Source organism: Sminthopsis crassicaudata, chromosome 3 (genome assembly GCF_048593235.1).
Source record: "Sminthopsis crassicaudata isolate SCR6 chromosome 3, ASM4859323v1, whole genome shotgun sequence".
Lineage (NCBI taxonomy): Eukaryota > Metazoa > Chordata > Mammalia > Dasyuromorphia > Dasyuridae > Sminthopsis > Sminthopsis crassicaudata.
Window position 1 is genome coordinate 274,104,851 of NC_133619.1, and position 19,152 is coordinate 274,124,002.

General features: G+C 38.1%; 1 protein-coding gene and 1 long non-coding RNA gene across 3 annotated transcripts in view; both read right to left on the minus strand.

The window, feature by feature from the left end:
- Positions 1-19,152, minus strand: part of LOC141561339 (uncharacterized) — a 95,318-nt gene that overhangs the window by 58,314 nt on the left and 17,852 nt on the right. The gene's annotated exons all lie outside the window — the stretch shown is intronic.
- Positions 16,239-17,869, minus strand: NYX (nyctalopin; the record flags this gene model as incomplete). The annotated part of the gene is made up of 1 exon (XM_074297408.1): positions 16,239-17,869. A coding segment is annotated over one exon (1,503 nt), but the record flags the coding sequence as incomplete, so codon positions are not given.

Consider the following 19,152-nt stretch of genomic DNA (forward strand, 5'->3'; position numbering starts at 1 on the left):
GCCAGTTCCTTATTGACCACTCCTTTCACAAACTGCACTGATACAATCTGATGAATAATAACTGTTTGTTTCCATTACTATGCCTTTCTTTCTCAAAAACCATCTCCACTATTTAGTAAAATTAAAATACTTGGATTCCAGAATTCTGTCTTCTTGTTGTTGTTGTTGCTGCTGCTGCTGCTGCTGTGCTCCATTATTATCCACTCTACACACTTGGCCATTAGACAGAAAACATGTTTGTGAAATTTTACTGATTCCATTCCATTGAGAAAACCATTATCTTTCACTTTAAAGACTAGAAATGGATAACTGAAAATGCAGTAAAATGCTAAAACCACTCTGTTCCAAAAATTCTTTACTGTGGCAAAGAGAGCAGCGTTTTTATTAGGTTGAATTCTTTATCTAGAAAAAGAAACTCTTTTCTATTCATGAGCTACTCCAGTTATCAAAAAGGAAAATTTTGTTCAACTTAATAGTTCCAAAGTTTCCCAAGTCAAAAGATTGGAATCTTTTTTTAGTGCAATTTAAATGCTTCTTGATAGTTAACTGTTTTTAAACCTGTTTAGATACTAGATTGCTAGATAATTGCTTAAGGAAATCATCTTAACATTTATTAAGCGCCTGCTGTGTGCAAGACAGGACAAGTACAAAGATAAATTGAATACCAGGGGAAAGGATGGCAAAGGAGTTCTGACAGAGCTCTGGGAAAATTTGAGGGAGAAAGCGAGAGAATTCTTTTTCTACCAGGAATCAGAGAATGATTCACAAAGGTGGTAGCACCTGAACTGATGAGGAACAACTACATTCCAGGCCTGATGAACAACTTGTGTAACATTTAGAAAACACTGTCTCAGTCTATTTTATTGGATGACAAAATATTTAGTAAAATTATAGTTTATTGGGTTAAGAAATTGAGTGTCATATTACTTGAGGTTATAGGAATAAATATTTTCCCTCAATTATAACAGACCTGGATTTCTGTCTTCTTAAGGCCCATATATGATCTGTCTTTAAAGGACTGTAATTTTTGCAGAGGATTTAGAGGAAAAAATCTATTGGAATAAAGAGATTTCTTGCAATTGTCTCCCTATTAAAGCTTCAAGTTCATTTTTTTGGCCAGATTTTAATCATTTAGGGTAATCATTTTGAAAGCAACTCCAGTTACCCAAAGTAAAAAGAGACAAAAGAGACAGAAAGGAAACTACTTCTATTTAAGGGAATGAGGCACTAAAAATCAAATTGCAATCATCCTACTGATGCCATCCTTCTTTATTCTAAGACAGTAGATTTACTTCTTAACCTGAGGCAAAACATCCAAAATTGCCTGTAAGTTAATAATTTCATGAACTTAAAAAAAAAAGCACCTAAGGTGATGTCTTCCTGGAACAAAGATCCCAGAGTAAACCAGTGTTGTAATTTGGAATTTCACAAGCAGTTTTACTTTTTAACCCCATTTTTCTGCCCTCTTCTTCAAGCAGCTGTTCTTTTCCATTATCCAGTTGATTCTTTCACAATTATATACAATTATTGTTACTATCTTTTTAAAGAAGAGCTTTAGTGTTAAGATGAATAAGGAAAAAAGGTTAGGGGCAGCTAGGTGGCGCAGTGGATAGAGCACCAGCCTTGAATTCAGGAGGACCCGAGTTCAAATCTGGACTCAGACACTTAACACTTCCTAGCTGTGTGACCCTGGGCAAGTCACTTAACCCCAGCCTCAAAAAAAAAAAAAAATGGTTAAATTTCATCTTACAACTTGTCAGTGATTTTCAAGTTGCTTGACCAACTTTCTCTTTTCTCTGGATTTTCAGTTAATTTCTTTTTGAAAGATAACTCTTCTGCAATAGCTCCCAAGCTTTAGGCTTTTGTTGGTTCTGTAGAAAGTTTCTATTTCTGGGGCAGCTAGGTGGCACGGTGGATAGAGCACCAGCCTTGATTTAAGGAGGACCCGAGTTCAAATTTGGTCTCAGACATTTAACACTTCCTAGCTGTGTGACCCTGGGCAAGTCACTTAACCCCAGCCTCAAAAAAAAAAAAGAAAAGAAAAAGAAAGAAAGTTTCTATTTCTAATCCTCAAGGTGTAACATTTTTATTTCTATATCTCCTTTGGATGGAGTGTAATCATCCTTGGATATTCACATAAATCCATGATCTTATCAATTCAGGAGTTCTCTCCAACAATGCAGATGACAACGCACCTGCCAGTTCTAAGGGTCTCTTGTCTTTCCTCTCCAAAGAGATCCATCCAACATGATGAAGTTTTTTCTCATTTCTTCTCAATATCATGAAGGTACCAGTGGAACTCAGTGACTCATCCCTGCCATTCCTTGGCTTGTCATATGGCCAGTTCATCTTTTCTTCTGGACCTTCAGTTCTTTGATGATGCCCTCTGGTCCTATTCCTTTTTGGCATTCCTCATAGACTGTCCATGTAGCCTACTCACAATTGCTGTGTGTTTCCCTCTGAACCTCACGTGGTGCTCATCTTTAGTTCTTAGGAGGCAGTGTCTGTGTCTTGCCACCATATAGCAACACTGGTAGAAATACCAGTATTACAAAGATGGACCTTTGCTTTCATTAGAGGATTGGGGTCAATAAAAGCTTGAGATTTCCAATAAGCAATCTAATCCTTTCCTTCTGAATCCTGTGTCCAGCTCACTGCTGAGGTTTACTCTGTGTCCCAGTTATACATAGTACTGGACAATTCTATATGGCATCTCTCCAAATGCAACAGACATCCTTCCTCTACTTTCTTGTGTGGATGCAGTGTCCTGGAAGCACAATATCATGTGCAATAAGAAGCACCCAGAGGACCTCATCCTCTACGAGGAAGCCTTCTTTGACCTGAATTTTGAGCTGTATTCCACTCTTCTGTCATGGTGGCAAATGTTCTTGGTGACTATACCTATTGTTTGATGCTTTACCTGATGTTAATGCTTAAGGGGTCACTGAACAGGGATATTTTTGTATTGACATCTTTCAAGGAATTTTGAGTGACCTTGATGAAAAGATAAGAAACAAATCATTGTGAAGGAGCCTTTCAGGTAGCATTTTGTGCTAACTACATTAAAATTTTTTCATAATTGGCAAACATAAAAACATGGAACTTTATATTTTCTACCTCTTGCAATGAATTATGAAGTGGTAAAGATATGGTGCATTGTTAAATATAGGTTGCATAAACCTACTTATTCCTTTCTAATATCCTCATTGAGGATGCCCTCAATTTGTGTATTTGCGAATCATTAAAATATTTGTATAGACGGAAGAGAAACCTAGAGATAAAATAGTTGATGTTCTCTTGGTCACTTTTTTTTCCTTTTGTTTTCTTTTTCTGGTCATTTTAATATGCATCTCTTTATGAGGAGTCATGTTGAGTGTCACTGTTTTTTCAACATTAGTGAGGTCCAAGATTTTTTTTCACACTTTTGGTGTATCTCATCTTTTGGATAGCATGTATGTTAGTCCATCATTGTTACCAGTTTTATCATTTTCAGCATAAATTTGATCTATGTATACTTGGTCCAATCTGACTCCTTTTCTCATATTTATCTTCATTAGTACTGTTTCTGCCTCCTCTCTAAGAACAGCTGAGACTATGATATTAGAGACTAGGTAGTCCAGTGATATTACTGTATTAGAGGCTAATGCTAGAGTGGAACATTCTCCATAAAATAGAAAAGTTTGTTAAAAAAATTTTGTAAGGTTTTTCCATTTTCCTTGTTTGGGGTTCCTACATTTTCACTTTTGAATGCCCTTGGGATGACTGCTTAATTTTCCATCTTGCCATGTTTTCTTTAAACTAATTTCATCCTCTACTCCTTCCCTCTGCTTTATGAGACAATGCTGCTCATAACTGTCTATCATTCTTTGTTAGATTTTTCAGGTGGTTTTATAGTCTATCCTAGTGTTGCCTCTGGCATGTACCTTTCTTCCTCTCCCTCTCCCTCTCCTTCCTCTCCTCCTCCTCCTCCCTCTTTTCTCTTTCTCTCCTTCCCCCAACTCCTCTCTCATTCATTTTTTATTTTTACAAATTCTGATGTTAGCTCTAATAGTCTGACTATTCAGTTGTTGCTGACTCAGGGATAACTCCCAAATAAATAAGTCATTTTCTTGTTGGTTAAAGTCAATATTTCATTCTTTATATGGTTATTTGGTGCTTACCATGTCTAGTGCCTACCAATTTTTTTAAAGAAAGTATTCATGATATAGAGGCATGAAGCTTTTGTGTAATCTACAAGTCACTGACTTCTCTCATTTCTTTTTCCTGAACCATACTTGCCCATATGTTTCTCATCTTTGCCTTTTCCTACTTTTATTTTAAACAGCACCAAGTGTCAGAGAACATAGTTTGATTTGAGGGATCTTTCATTCCTCATAAAATTCCTCTCCCACTTCATCCACAGCAACCCATGCTGGTACATCAGCTGCAGTTATTTTCATGGTGGTCTTTTTGCGACCACTTACCATTATTAGTACTGCAATGTGTGATGACCAATATTCCATGAAATAATGTTTCTTGTAGTTTTGGGGTAGACATTGATAATAACCACTCCAATTGCTTTGCAGGATTGCAAGAAGTATGTGTGAACTGTTCTGCTATATGGCTGCAACTTCCTTTTTTCTTGTAGTTTTGTTTATAGCAAGAATATGAAAATATGATTCAATTCTTCCTGCCTCATGTCCACTCATTGGTCATTAGACAAGAAGAATCTCATATTTAAAGGACAAAATTCAGAGGGCTGAATTTTGCATCCGATCTAAAACTGGCTTTTAAGTCCTCTAGCTTTTGCCTCAAAGACATAGCCATTTCCTCAAGGTAAAAGCCAGATCTTCTTGAATATGGAAAGTAAATCTGTAAATTTTCAATGACAGATGTATTTAGAAAGTATCTAAGGGGAGTCGGTCGCTACATGGGCCATGCCAGAACTATAATGAATAATTCATTCCTTTTTGCTGCCATGTACTTGTGTTTCAAAAGTTAAAGTAAAAAACATGTCCTTAGAATTAGTAAAAAAGTAACAGTTTACAAAATCCCTCATACAATCTCTTAGGCAATCCTCTGTATCACTGTATATACATATTATCTCTTTGAGTGGGAAAAAAAAGTCCTGCTTTTTACCACCCAGAGCTCTTCCATCACCACTCACCCAACACCTCATCACTGTCTTGCACCTGTGTGAATGGACTGAGCAAAAGAAAAGAGGTTATTAGTCACCGTACAAGAGGCTGTTTCTGACCCCAAGTGCACCTCTTAACTACGAATGTGTGTTTATATAGACACATGTATGTCTCACCTCTGTCCCCTCTTAACCTTGGGACGCTATTACTTTTGTGTAAGTTATCGCCTTTATTTCTGGTTTGCACAAGTGACTGGTGGTTTCACTGGGTCTTAGGAATGTAGGGTTGATTTTTCTTAGATGAGGAGGAAATACAATCTTGTGTTACAGGAGTTATGCTTGGGAGTAGAAGTAGAAGCTCCTCCACAGGGACCCCACATTTTTTAAAAAGAGAAGGAATTTGGGGGGATTTATTTACAATCTCAAGTCTCCCAAAATGTCATCTGTACCGGGGGAACCATTGTGTGCAGTGGGCAGGGTGACGTGTTATGGTAGCACAATTCCTGTGTGCTAAGTACACAACATCTTGTTTGTTTAATTGCAATTCAGGCGTGTGGCAATTGCAAACCCAATTCTAGGGTTGTTTTTCATAAAATTTTACTGTGTTCTTTTTTCTCTATGTATTATTGCCTTTTTATAAAAGGTTTTGAAGTATTGTCTCAGTGATAAAAGAGCGAGATGTTAATGGTTATTGTAAATTTCACCGTATCCGATTGTAAGTATTTACAGGGTACAGCAATGCCTTAGTATGTAATAGCATTTGTGCAGATGTCCTTCAGCACTCAGGCAATGAAGGAATTTAAAAGGTCCAGATTCTTTGTAAATGTCCTGCTTTTTTTTCTATATGTGTGTCTATTTACATGCCTTAGCAGCATACCAACCCTCCCCTTTCCAATTTTTTTGACCTATTGTCAGAGTTTAAACATAAAGCTGATGTAAAGGATATGAGAAGTAAATGAGTTAATGAAACCCTATACAATTATTGTGTGGAGAGGGGAAGAGGAGAGATTCCATAGTATTATTTGTAGAATATACATACCTGTAGGATGCTGTGTTATGGGAAACAGTAGAAATGGGCTTTTGTCATTTCAAAATTGGAGAGAATGAAAAAAGTATGAATAAACTGTATAAAACATGAAAAACCAATTGTCTGTTCACATCACAGGCAAAAATCCTCAGAAGGATAAGAAGAAATGGTCTGATGGATTTTAACAAGGCCTACTCTGTTCTAATTTTAGCATGTACAGACAGATATAAAATGTGGCAAAAATTGCTATCAAAGTGTCTGGGAACAAAGGCGAAGTTATCTCACCAACTCCCAAAAGAGTATTTCATCAGACTTCACTAGTAACACTTGCGTAGGTGTCTATCTTGCCTCATTGCCATTACAAGATTTCCATCGTTTAGACCTGTTATATTTCAGTCACTTGTCAGATTTGATTCAAATTTAAAATAGCTCCAGGTTCTTTTACTACAATTACAACATCACATAAAAATAGAAAGAAAAATTGACTTTCAGCAATGTAAAGACTATTGAATCAAAAATATGTCTTCACTTTGATTTCAGGTTTTTTATAGAATGCTTCAAGTCCTTCTTAAAAAAAAAAAAAAAAAGAAAAACAGCAGCCAAAATTGTTGTCCTTTACTTATCAAAGTAAGAATACACATGTATTCTTATTCCATTCATCAATCAACCCGCATTTATTAAGCATCTATCATGTACCAAAACCTACTGAACCCTAGGAACATAGAGCCAAAAAATGAAACAATCCATTATCTCAAGGAGCTTACACAGATCATAAGGATTTTTATAGACTCTTGTTTCTATACATAAAACTTCACAAAGGTCACCAGGAATAATCCACTGACAGTACCACTGTGACTGATTCACTTTAATGAAATAAAACAAATTAAGGATTATTTGCTTTATTGGCATCATCTTTACCTTACAGAAAGGTTCACCAGGTAACTGCACCCAAATAATCCAGCTATGATCCTAATGTATTTCCAATTTTAAAATCTATATGCAACAGGCACAAGTTTTACCAATATTTTTAAATTTACAAACAAGCTATATTTTATATTTCAACTCCATAAAGACAAGTAGTACTAATAATAGACACTTGAAAGTTTACAAAATATTTTGCATACATTATCCCACTTGATCTTCATAATAGTCTGTAAATTAGATACTATAGACCAATAAAATGAGTATTTTCCCCCTTTCACAGTTAAGGAAATTGTGTTCCAGACAAATTAAATGACTTGTCCTCAGTCACATAAGCCAGAGAAGCAGGATTTTAATCCAAGACTCTCCATTGTACCACAATCAAGCCTAACACTTTGTTTCACTACAGTGCTGGAGAATCATGTTTAAGGAAGATATTTTTCCTCCTTGAATTCTTTTATTCTCAGAATTTTAGGAATCAATATTAAGAAGAATGTAAAAATATAGAACTATGTGTATCTGCATATGGAAATGGTACACAAATTATTGTAGCCAAAATCCAACCACAAAGTGTTGAGATTTTCTTTCTAATTTAATATCCTTCCAGATTGTAGAAGAAATCCCCAAATTATCTGTATATTGCTTTGGCTCTACCAAAATTAGCTTGCTTATACATCTAAAATAATAAACATAACCACTACTTTGATTTATTTTCTGTAAATTGTGGTAGTAAGGACATACACTGAATATTAGTAGTTGGATTAAAATGTGAATATAAAGGCCTATATTTCTGCACTTTTCTCATTTTGTCCCACATTAGTGATTTGATTGAATAATTCCAAGCACTATCCTATAAACCCCAGACGAGCAAATTCTGATACTCAAATATTAGAACTATTAGTATATAGTATAATGTACACTAGACCAGCTCCAGGTTATATCGCTAAAGTATAGCACATATACCTACAGACAGTAATTCAAGAGAGTCAGTATTAAAAGAGATGATGACGACAAGAGGGGAAATTCTAGAAGGTGAAATGAAAGTGCTAGAAAGTTGGGACATTAATTGGTTTGATTAAGGTACAGGACCCAAAAGTGAGTTCCAATTATTGTCAGCACAGGTAAGTAACAGTGCTGGCCATCATGCATTTATATTTCATAAAAACACTTTCAGACTTAGTGGTTAATCCTCAGTATTTCAGCTTTCTAGAGACAATACCACCACTTTTACTGCCTGTCCTCAACCTTGCAGAGTAATTATGATACCTGTAACTGGAGTTCAAATCTCCTTTAGATACTGTGTGACCACTCTGGGCAAATCACTTATTCTGCCTACCTTAGTTTCCTCATCTGTAAAATGGGAATAATAATAGGATCTACCTCCCAAAATGGTTGTGGGGAGATCAGATGTTTGTAAAGCTCTTTGCCAATCATAAAGTCCTATTAACTGTTATTATTTTTATATAATATTGATCATTCCCATGATGCTAAACCACTCAATAAACCATTTGTTAAGGGTCTACTTCATGCTAAGCCCTGTACTAGATGCTAGGGATGCAGAAATGACACACACAGTGCCACTTCAGGGAGCAGCAGCCAGAAAAAGAAGTTTTGTTCTGGGAATTTACGGGGACTGTTATTTGAGCCATAAGGCAGGAGGTTGTCGCACTATTCCCCAGTGGTGACTCTAGGCAAGAAGTAGAAAGCAGGGAGTGGTGAAGTGTGCTACCACAGGGAGGCTGGCAAGGCATCTGGTCAGACAGCTGTCCCGGTGCCGGGTCGGAGAGAACAAGGCTTGGTCTGGGACCAGATAGCTGAGGGCTGAGCCAAATACTGATTCACCTTCCAGCCTGGACAGCTCTGCCAGAACAAGACCAAAAACTAGGTAAATTAACCCCCTTGGGAGGGGCTTGAGGCTACAAAAGTCCCATTGGAACCAGGTTACATATGTTATTTTATACCACTAATGTGCCAAAATGGCAAGCTGCCCGGTGAATTTAGAGCAGCAATAGTCCTTAATGATCATCTAGTTCAACCTTTTTATTTTACAGATGAAGAATAAGAAGCCCAGAGTGGGTAGAATAATAACTTTCCCAAGGACTCACAAATAGTAAGGAGCAAAGCCATTTATTTGAATCCCAGTCATGTCCTCCCCACTTCCAAATTCAGCACTCTAGCCACTATATCAATAATCCTTCCCAAAGACAAGTGCTACTTTGGATGGTCTGGTTCCATTCTTCCATCTAAGAAGACACATGCTTCCTTGGAAACTGTATATGAAGAGCAAGAACACACATGAAGAATATGGAAACTTAAAATAGTCATGATCTATTTGCTAAACCCAGTGTCACAAGGTAAGTGATCATGACCCCTCCTCCTGGACTCCAAGGAACCCTCCAGACTAGCTTTGCCTTTCACCTCTTGGAGGATTTTAAACTTTCCAGGCAATCAGCATTGCTTTTTCCAAGCAATTAGAAAATCCTTAATCTCTGTTTTTAGCCTTTGTTTCTTTTTGTTTCTGAACTTGCACAGATTTCTCAGCTTTCATAGCTTCAAGCAAAAAGTGAATTCTGCAAAGTACAGAACTGCTTGTTCAGAGTAGACCCAGCCCAGGACAAACTGTGAAAGAGGCAGAGATTGTTTTCACCCTTACTTCCTCTCCTTTTTTTTTCCCCTTTCCACAGCTTCCTTCCACTACTACCATTTCCCACATATTTATCCTCTCAGGAAGAATATTCATGATAGTCCTTGGCTAGGTACTAAGGGACTAGGGCCCCTATCAGCATATTTCATGCCTGCTCTGACTCCAGAGGCCTTGGAATCTGCTTTCCAAAGTTATGTTACCAACCTAAGAAAACTTTTTTGATTGAGGAAAATTCTGAGAGGAGGGGGGGAGGGGGGCAGGAAAAACCCTGGAAAATGTTAGACCTTGTAAAATACTATCTGGAGAAGGGGCAGCTAGGTGGCGCAGTGGGTAGAGTACCAGTCCTGAAATCAGGACGACCTGAGTTCAAATCTGGTCTCAGACACTTAACATTTCCTAGCTACGTGACCCTGGGCAAGTCACTTAACCCTAACAAAAAAAAGCTATCTGGGGAAAACAGATAGGTTAAACAACATTAGAGGGGACAATTAGTTCTACAGGAGCAGTATTACTAAATGTTAACTATTAAACCTTGACTTAAGGATGTTTTATAGCTGTAGCTCAGCTATAAGCTTTTTGGTGGTTATTAAAATGCAATAACAATTTTATTTTAACCACCTTTTCAAGAGACTGAATAGGGGAAGTCTACAATGAAAAATAATCATTTAACCATTTTCCTTTTTTTAACCCTTTTTTAGAAACAAAGGAAGGAACAGGAATGGTCTGGAATCTCTGACAATCACTTGATTATTTCAGGAATTTGCTCTTCTAACCCTGGTTGGAATTACACTTAGGCAATTAATTCTTTATAAGAAAATATGCAATTGAGCATATTTTCTTATATGCTTAGTTGCATCTTTTCTTTTAATTAGTAAAACTATGTTGGCAAGAATGTACTTCTTTCCATGTGCTATCCACTTAAACTAATGAAGTTTCTCTTTCCTTTCTTAAACCCATAAGTGGCCTAAATATTCTGCATTGCATATACCATATGGCTTACAATTATTTGTTATTTATTCCTCACAACATCCAAAGAAAGTGGGCAACTCCCCCCCAAAAAAAAAGGAAACAGAGGTTTACAAAACATTCAATGGATCACACAAAATACATTACTGCAACCCCTAAAACTATAGCTATTCTATCTCACATTAAGTATAGTGTTCATCAGCTATATATCAATGAAACTAGAAAGTACAAATAGTATCTAGGACTCTTTAGTCTAACACTACTGAATGGCTACAACTTTTTAATGGAAAGTAGCTTCTAAGGTTAGGGTATTAATTTACAAGGATAAAAAAAAAAAGACATTAAACCTCCTCGACTCTATTTATTTTGAAAAAGAGTTTTCAGACCTCGGGTAAATTCTCCTGGATCCTAAGTGTTGGATTTTGCTGAGGATCTAAAAATTGGGGAAAAGACAGAAAGTCATCACTGAAATCTCAGCAATAGGGAGGACTTTTATTCGAGGCTAAAAAAGAAAAGAAAGAAAGAAGCATCAATGAATCCTTTAAAAAAAAATAAACAAGAGAATTAAGGAAGTTCAGAAACAAGCGAAGCAATATTGGAATTATCATGTAAAATTTGAAATATATAGAAAAGACACCATACATAACGGAGAAGTAAAGTTTCAGAAATAGGCTGTTTATATTCTTTGTATAGGGAAATACGTATGTCAAGTTCTTAATAATGAAATGGAAATGTTTAAAATCGAATAAAGTTTAACAATATATAATTTCCTCCTCTCAACGGACAGATTGGGAACTACAGGTGTAATATTTGGTATATGGTGCATATATTTCTCACTCAACTGATTTTGCTGAACTGCTTTTGTTTGTTACAAGGAAAGATTCAGTGGCCATGGGGCATGGAGAAAAAGTATACTGGAGAATAGTAGGCTGTGAAAATCAAAAGCATTTAAAACATCATTTACTTTAAGAATCAAGTCTCAAACAGTTAAGCCAGGATGTCCTCTTTCTTTGCTAGAACACCTACATATTACAGTGGATAGAGTGCCAAGCCTAGAAATCAGGATAACTCATCTTCCTAAATTCTGAGTTCCTCAGACCCTTATTAGCTATATGATCCTGAGCAAGTCATGTAACTCTGCTTGTCTCAGTTCCCTCATCTGTCAAATGAGCTGGAAAAGAAAATGGCAAATCACTCTAGTATTTTTACCAAGGAAAAATTCCGTTCACAAAGAGTCAGACATGACTTAAAAACTATCAAATGATAACTTTCCTGCTCAAACCAAGGTTCTATATCCTAGCCATTCAGGTACCTTATCTAGATTCCAAACGAATTAGCCAGCAACCCTCTTGAACACATACATCCTGTAACTGAGAAGAGATACAGTAAAAGTATAATTCAAATTTTCAGCACTTTAAGAATCTTTCCTGTTGTTTTCCACTCCACTGGAGACTTTTATAATGGGTTTGGGTGTAAGACACAAGGAGAGTCATTCAAAGCTATTCGCATTAATATTTATTAACTCATAAGATTCTGCAAAATCTCTGGAGAACCTAACAACTCTCATTAATTAAGTGCCCTGGAAACACCCCTTTTACTCTTAAGTTTCAGGACAGTGTTCACATTGGTGTTAAGTCTTGATCAATGTTCAAAATAATTCATTTTCATATTCTGCATTTTAATCTGACTTGTTTAGACCTCAAATATGAAGGAGGATTTAAATAAAGCAATTTCTGTAAAGATGGTCGTATGCTTTTCTCTTGAACTCTAAATCCTTGAAAATAAGTAGGGAATCAAACCTTTACAAACAAATCCACATGAATTTGCCAAATAAGCAAGCTGTTCACCTTCCTATGTTTCCAGGACTGGAATCACAGAATCATAGATTTCAATCTGAGAGGTACCTCAGAGGCCAAACAGACCAGTGTTTATTTTATAGAAAAGCCAATCAGGATCTACAAAAATGAAGAAAATTACCCAAAATGAAACAAGTAAAAAGTAACAAAGGTTTTGAACTCATTTTCTCAGACATCTCAGAATAAGTTTTTCTACTGTTGTATATTTACAAATAACTACTGTTTATGGAATCTACAAATAAAGTTTGGAAAAAACCTCTAAGGTTATCTAGTTTTTCTGACCTGTCTCTACCATTTTAATGAGTCTGACTGGGCCATAATTACATAATTTATCTATACCTTTTATCAGTAAAACATACTTTTTTTTAGGGATGGAGGATTTCAGAGAACTTCCTCTAAAAATGATTGTACAGATGTTTTCCTGAACCTTCAAAATTCTGTCTAGTTTAATCACAAATGAAAGTAAGGTTTGAAGCACTGAGCTGTTCTGGGACCCATATCTATTAAAATGGTACTCCTCCTCTTCCCAAGCACATACTTTTAAAACACACTTAGATTCTCATATATGGCCTACATGAATGGAAGGATAGAGAAATAACTGCCCTGAGCTTCTAGGGCTCGAGAGACTAAGCTTTGATGAGCTTTATTTTGCTTTGTTATGTTTTATTTTTTAAACACCCTTGCCTATTAAAAACATATAGTCATAACTATATCACTATAACAACATTGCTTACAATGAGATTACTAGATCTTATAAAAATAGCTTAAGAAAGAAAATTAATGCCCAGCTGGCTCTTCCACTGGGAAAGGGAGGGAGAAAATAAGAAAGGAATTGTAGGATCCCTCTACATTTTTAATGCATGAAATATGAATCCTTTCTCTCCATGCTTTTTTTTTTTCCTCTCTTAGCCTAATATAGTGGAAATGGCAAGAAATCCTACCTGACCTCAGGAAGGCATTGCCCCAGTTTTCCTCCTCCCACATCACCCACCCAATGTTCTTGTCATTTTTACAACTGTAAGTTTGATTCTAGCAGATGAAGTAAATGATACATTTTGAAGACACAGTAATCCTGAACAAGGACTATTTTAGTATTCTGCCTTCATCAAGGTTCAAAGTGGCATCATAATGGCCTGAAAAAAATTAACTCCTGAAAATAGGAGTGCTTTCTCCTCTTAGATCAAGGTCATAATGGCTTACAATTCACTAAAAGCTCACTCCAGGTTATTCATGATTCATTATATGGCTCCCAGCTCATTTTACTCACAATTCTGCTGGAATTCTGGTTAACAACTTTATTTAAAAAAAAAAAAAACCAAAAAAAAAAAAAAAAAACCTCCCAAGAGGAACTTTAGGTTTTGATACTCGTTCAAAAACTTCCAATATAAAAACTATCTCTAAAAAGCAAGCCAGCCAGCCAGCCAGTCAGTACCAAGAAAACATATTAAAGTTGATACCTCAAACCCTCCCGGGTCAAAAATAATGAAAAACATTTTTCTCTAGGTGACATCCTACTCCTTGGCAACCTAGACCGATAGGTTTACCCTGAATTTCCATTGTTACAAAGATGCAAAAAACAAGTCTCCATCACTCAAGCCATCCCTTCCATAGCTTTCTATCAGATATGGTTGGAGTAAATGGTTTTTCTGACCTGATTTCCACTGATTCTTGCACATGAAAAATAAAACTTGAAATAATACATTGAAAACATTAAATTAACCTTCAGCATTTAAGTTTTATGCAACATGTTTTTTAAAAAAAAAACCCTGCCTAACAATCTATAGAAAAACAAACTATATTAAAAATGCATGCTCAATTAGTACCTTTTTAAAAATTCTTAATACTAAGCTTCCAGTGGCTGGGTAAAATACCATTTCTTTCAAATCTTCCTCAGCTCAACCCTATAACTGTGCAATAGACAAAGCAAGGTTGGGCTTTGAAAAACAGCTTTCCATTATACAAAGAATTCAATGCATTCAGAGGATTACTTTAATCTTAACTTATAAATATCCTAGAAATACAAAATCCCATGCACTAGATAGGTCATGTCAGCATTTATAAAACATCTGATGAGCCATTAGAGTGTAAACTTTTTAAGGATAGGGACTAATTATTTTTGTCCTTTTTTTTAATCCCTAGTGTTTAGCACAGTAACTGACATGTAATTGGCACTTAACAAATAAATGCTTATTGGTTGACTGATAAACTCATGTGGCTCCTCTTTTTATTTTAGATAAAAAGAACACAAGGACATTCAACTTAGGAATCTCTGATGGTGTTTTGGGGGCAGTAAACTGGGCAGAGAATGCCTGTAAATTAGTGGGAAGCTTTTGATCTTCCTGCTTGGAAAGAAGAAATGAGGAATAATATACTCAGCCTGTGTATGATATTTCCAAAGCCTTGCTTCTTCAGTCTATGCCTTGAAACATAAAAATAAAAACCACAAGAGTACTGTTACAGGTTTCTAGAATTATTCAAGACATTTCTGTCCATTCTTATTCCAACTATTAGATTTTTTCTGTTTCTGAAAATTGTTGTGGAAGGGTTTGGGGAGAGCCATTAATATCCCTGGGATGGGGGAAAAGGGGTCAGGTAAATAGAGAGATGGCTTTCTGCACTGTCATGGGTTCCTTCTCATAGTCAAATATCATGGAAGGAAAACTTCCCTAAATTACCATCTCCCACATATTGGGAGTTCAATATCTTTTCTACAGTTGACAAATAATAAAATATGCAAAGGACCAGATTCTGCCTCCATCCTGTCTTCCCTTATTAAAAGATCCACCTAAGAAATTCTTTTTTTCTTTAGGGCTAACCATTGCCCTCTCTTAACTCCTCTTTTGAAGAAATTGAAATCAATTTTGTGTTCACCATCAAATTCCCTCTTTGCTATCCTTTCTGTGCCTTCCCCCAGCCAATCATTTCAGTGATCTGTACCTCCACTCTCCTCATCTGGTTCTACTTTTATAGCCCCCCAGTCCTTTTCCCCATTTCTGGAAGGAAAAAAATCTTTGTACTAAAGTGTATTGGATTATTTCAAAAGAGGAGTTGAGAGGGCAACGTTTAGCCCCAAAGAAAAAATCTCTTATGGCGGGAATGTCAGAATCTAAAATCCTCGAGTGAGGGAGATGTTATGGGGAGAAGAATACTTAATACTTTCTGGAAACTTTCAGACAAGTCTCATAAGCACTCTGCCATATGTGTGTGTGTATGCACAAATATATATATATACATAAAATTATATATATGTGTATGTGTGTGTGTATATATATTATACACACATACCCATCACACACATATATATCATAGGAGGCAGCTAGATAGCTTCATTGATAGAGTGCTGGGCTTAGAGTCAGGAAGCCCTGAGTTCAAATTTGACCTTAAACTAGTTGTGTGATCCTGGGCAAGTCACTTACTTTCTGATTGCTTTAATCCAGTAGAGATAGGAAACTACTCCTGCATCTTGGCCAAGAAAACCCTTTGGACAGCACTGGCAGGTAATGGCCATGAAGAGTTAAATACAACTCAACAAACCATGACAACCACCACAATAATAGATCATATAGGCAAAAGGCCACCCTGGGTAAAACGTGGAATACTGAACACAGAGCTCTAAGTATATTCATCTTCTGTTCCTCTCTGATGCAGTTGCTGAGATTGTGTTTGTCTTTGGGGGTGGGAAGTGGTCAGAACAACATTTTCCCGGGTTTCTATCCCTCCCGCCATTCAGCCCCACTCCCAGTAATCCCCTGCAACCACAGATCAGTTCCAAGCACCCCAGGATCAGCATGGTTTGGAGAGCTTAAGTATCTGCTTTCCCAGGACGCCATGGGAATTCATCCCATGTTCAGTCTCGTCACTATATCACATAGAAATAGGTGAAGAGAGGCCCAAAACGTCAAGGCCTTGCTTCCCGGCCACCCCTCCAGGCCTGAGGAAAGGCTATCCAGCAGCGAGCTGTTGGCCAGGCCCGAGGTGCTGTTGGTCACGTTCTCTGGCGGAGCCCTTGGGGACAGGAGCTTGGAGATGAGGCTGCTGAACCTGCTCTCAGTGGCAGAGGGAGGCCCCTCCGAGGGGGCCTCGCTGGGGACCGTAAGGTTCAGCTCCTCAGGGTCCAGGCAGAGCCCCCCCTGGGACCGGTGAAAGTCCACCAAGCTCAGGTCTCCACTGGCCACGGAGGATGGGGAGGCACAAGTGACGTCCCGGACAAGTCCGTAACTCTCCATCCATTCCTTGAGCCACTCCAACTGGCAGTCACAGTGCCAAGGGTTCCGGAACAAGTAGAGACGGCCCAGGAAGTAGACCGGCTGAAAGACGGAGAAGGGCAAGGAAGTGAGGTTATTGCTGTTGAGGTGCAGAGCCACAAGGCTGGTGAGGTTCTCAAAGGCCCCTTCCTCGATGGACTGTATCCTGTTCCTGTCCAGGTAGAGCACTTCCAGTTCCACCAGGTCCTGGAACCAGTCCCTGGACACTTGGCTCAGGGAGTTGCCGCCAAGGTTGAGCATCTTTAGGTGGCTCAGGCCCTCGAAGGAGCTCCCTGGGAGATCGTGGAGGAGATTGTCATTCAGGTAGAGGTACTCCATCCTCTGGCAGTCCTGGAATGCACCTGCATGCACCACACTGATTCTGTTGTCTTGCAAACTCAGGGAGTGCAGCCGGCCCAGGCCCTGCAGGGAATTGTAGGCAATGGCCTCGATCCAGTTTCGTTCCAAGTAGAGATGGGTCAGGTTCTGCATCCCCCTGACGGCCCCTGGCACCCGGCGGAAGTGGTTCTGGAAGCAGGAAAGCTCCTGCAAGGCAGGGAGGTCCACAAAGATTCGGTCAGGGATGCTGAACAGGTTGCAGCCTGCCACGTCCAGCCTGACCAGGTGTCGGAGGGAAGCAAAAGTCCTTGTGTGCAAGTAGCGGATGTCCTCATTGTAGGCAATCCTGAGCTCCATCAGGTTAGGCAGCCCCTTGAAGGCCCCTGGAGTGATGAAGGAAATGTTGTTGTGACTCAGGGACAGGTGTCGGAGGGAGGGCAGGGTCCCAAAGGCCCGCTCTGCCAGGAATTTGATGCCGTTCTTGTCCAGGTTGATGAAGGAGGCCTCGCAAGGGAACTCACTGGGGATCTGCAGGAGGCCCGTCCTGTCACACAATACGGAGCAGCTGCGCTCCTTAGTGCAGGTGCAGCCGGTTGGACAGGTGCGAACACAGGCCCAGATAGCATGGGCACAGGGGAAGCAGAGAATCACTTTGCAGCAGCAGAGGTTGGGCAGAATGAGAAGGAAGCAGCCAAAGAACAGAGGTTCCATGAGGGGAGAGAAGGCAAGAAGGGGAGGAAAAAAAGATGAGCCATTTAGTAAGAATCAAACCTCAGAGAACATTCCCAACTGGAGCTATGAAATAAAGCCCCACACTGGCATTCAAGGCCTTCCGATCTGCTTTTCTAGCTTTATCTCCCAAATATATTGATCCATGCATCCATTATACCCTCCAAAATATGTGTCAATTTATCACCTATATTAGGTAGCTCAGTGTATAGAGTGATAGGATCAGGAAGACTCATATCTGACTTCAGACATTTGCTGTGTGATCTTGTCTAACTCTGTTAACTTCAGTTTCCTCATCTGTAAAATGATCTGGAGAAGAAAGTGGAAAATCACTCTTTCCTTGAGCCAAAGTAGTTAATCCTGTTGGCTCTACTTTGGAAGAAAGGAGGATATATCCTTGAGCTGTATATATGATAGAACAATGGGACTCCCAATGACAGCTCCACTATTCCCCCCACTCCAAGACAGAAACTTCTATTGAAAACAACAATAACCTAGATTGACAGTTGTTTATAGAACAGTAAATACAGGAGTGTACTGATTAAAAAAAATTAACAAATAGGCTCAGGAGGCTGGGGATATATGTACAAATGTTCTGAAGTTTAATTCAAATTATTCACATTTTCTTAAACCTAAGCAATCAACAAAACAATAAATAAATTCCTGATTTATAGCAACTACCAGTTTCCGAGGCATAAATGTGGACACTGAAAATTTAACAATCTGTTCCAAAGCAGGTTAGAGCTGCCTTCAGCATATCCACGGTATCAGTTGCTGTCTTACCATTCTCTGGGCACTTACCAACTTTATGTCTTTACTTACTTTTTTAAAATTGCATATCTTGTCTCTTCTACTATATCCTAACTCTTTTTTAGGTCAAAGACGGTACCCCCTCTATTGCCTCAGAAAGAGTAAAGGCAGAAATTTGGAACTTTGCCCAAAGGACTGTAAAACTGTGCTTAACCTTTGATCCAGTGTTACTACCACAGTTGGAGTCTATAGCCCAAAGAGATCATAAAAGAGTTAAAAGGATCCACATGTGCAAAAATGTTAGTAGCAGCTGTTGTAATGGAAAGGAACTGGAAATTGAGTGGATGTTCATCAATTGAGGAATGACGGAAGAAGTTATGATATATGAATGTAATGAAATTTTAATTTTCCATAAGAAATGATAAGCAGACTGATTTCAGAAAATCCTGGAAACTTACCTGAACTGATGCTGCATGAGGTAAACAGACTCAGGAAAACATGCTACACAGTAATAGCAAAATTATGTGATGATCAACTATGACAGGTTTAGCTCTTCTCAT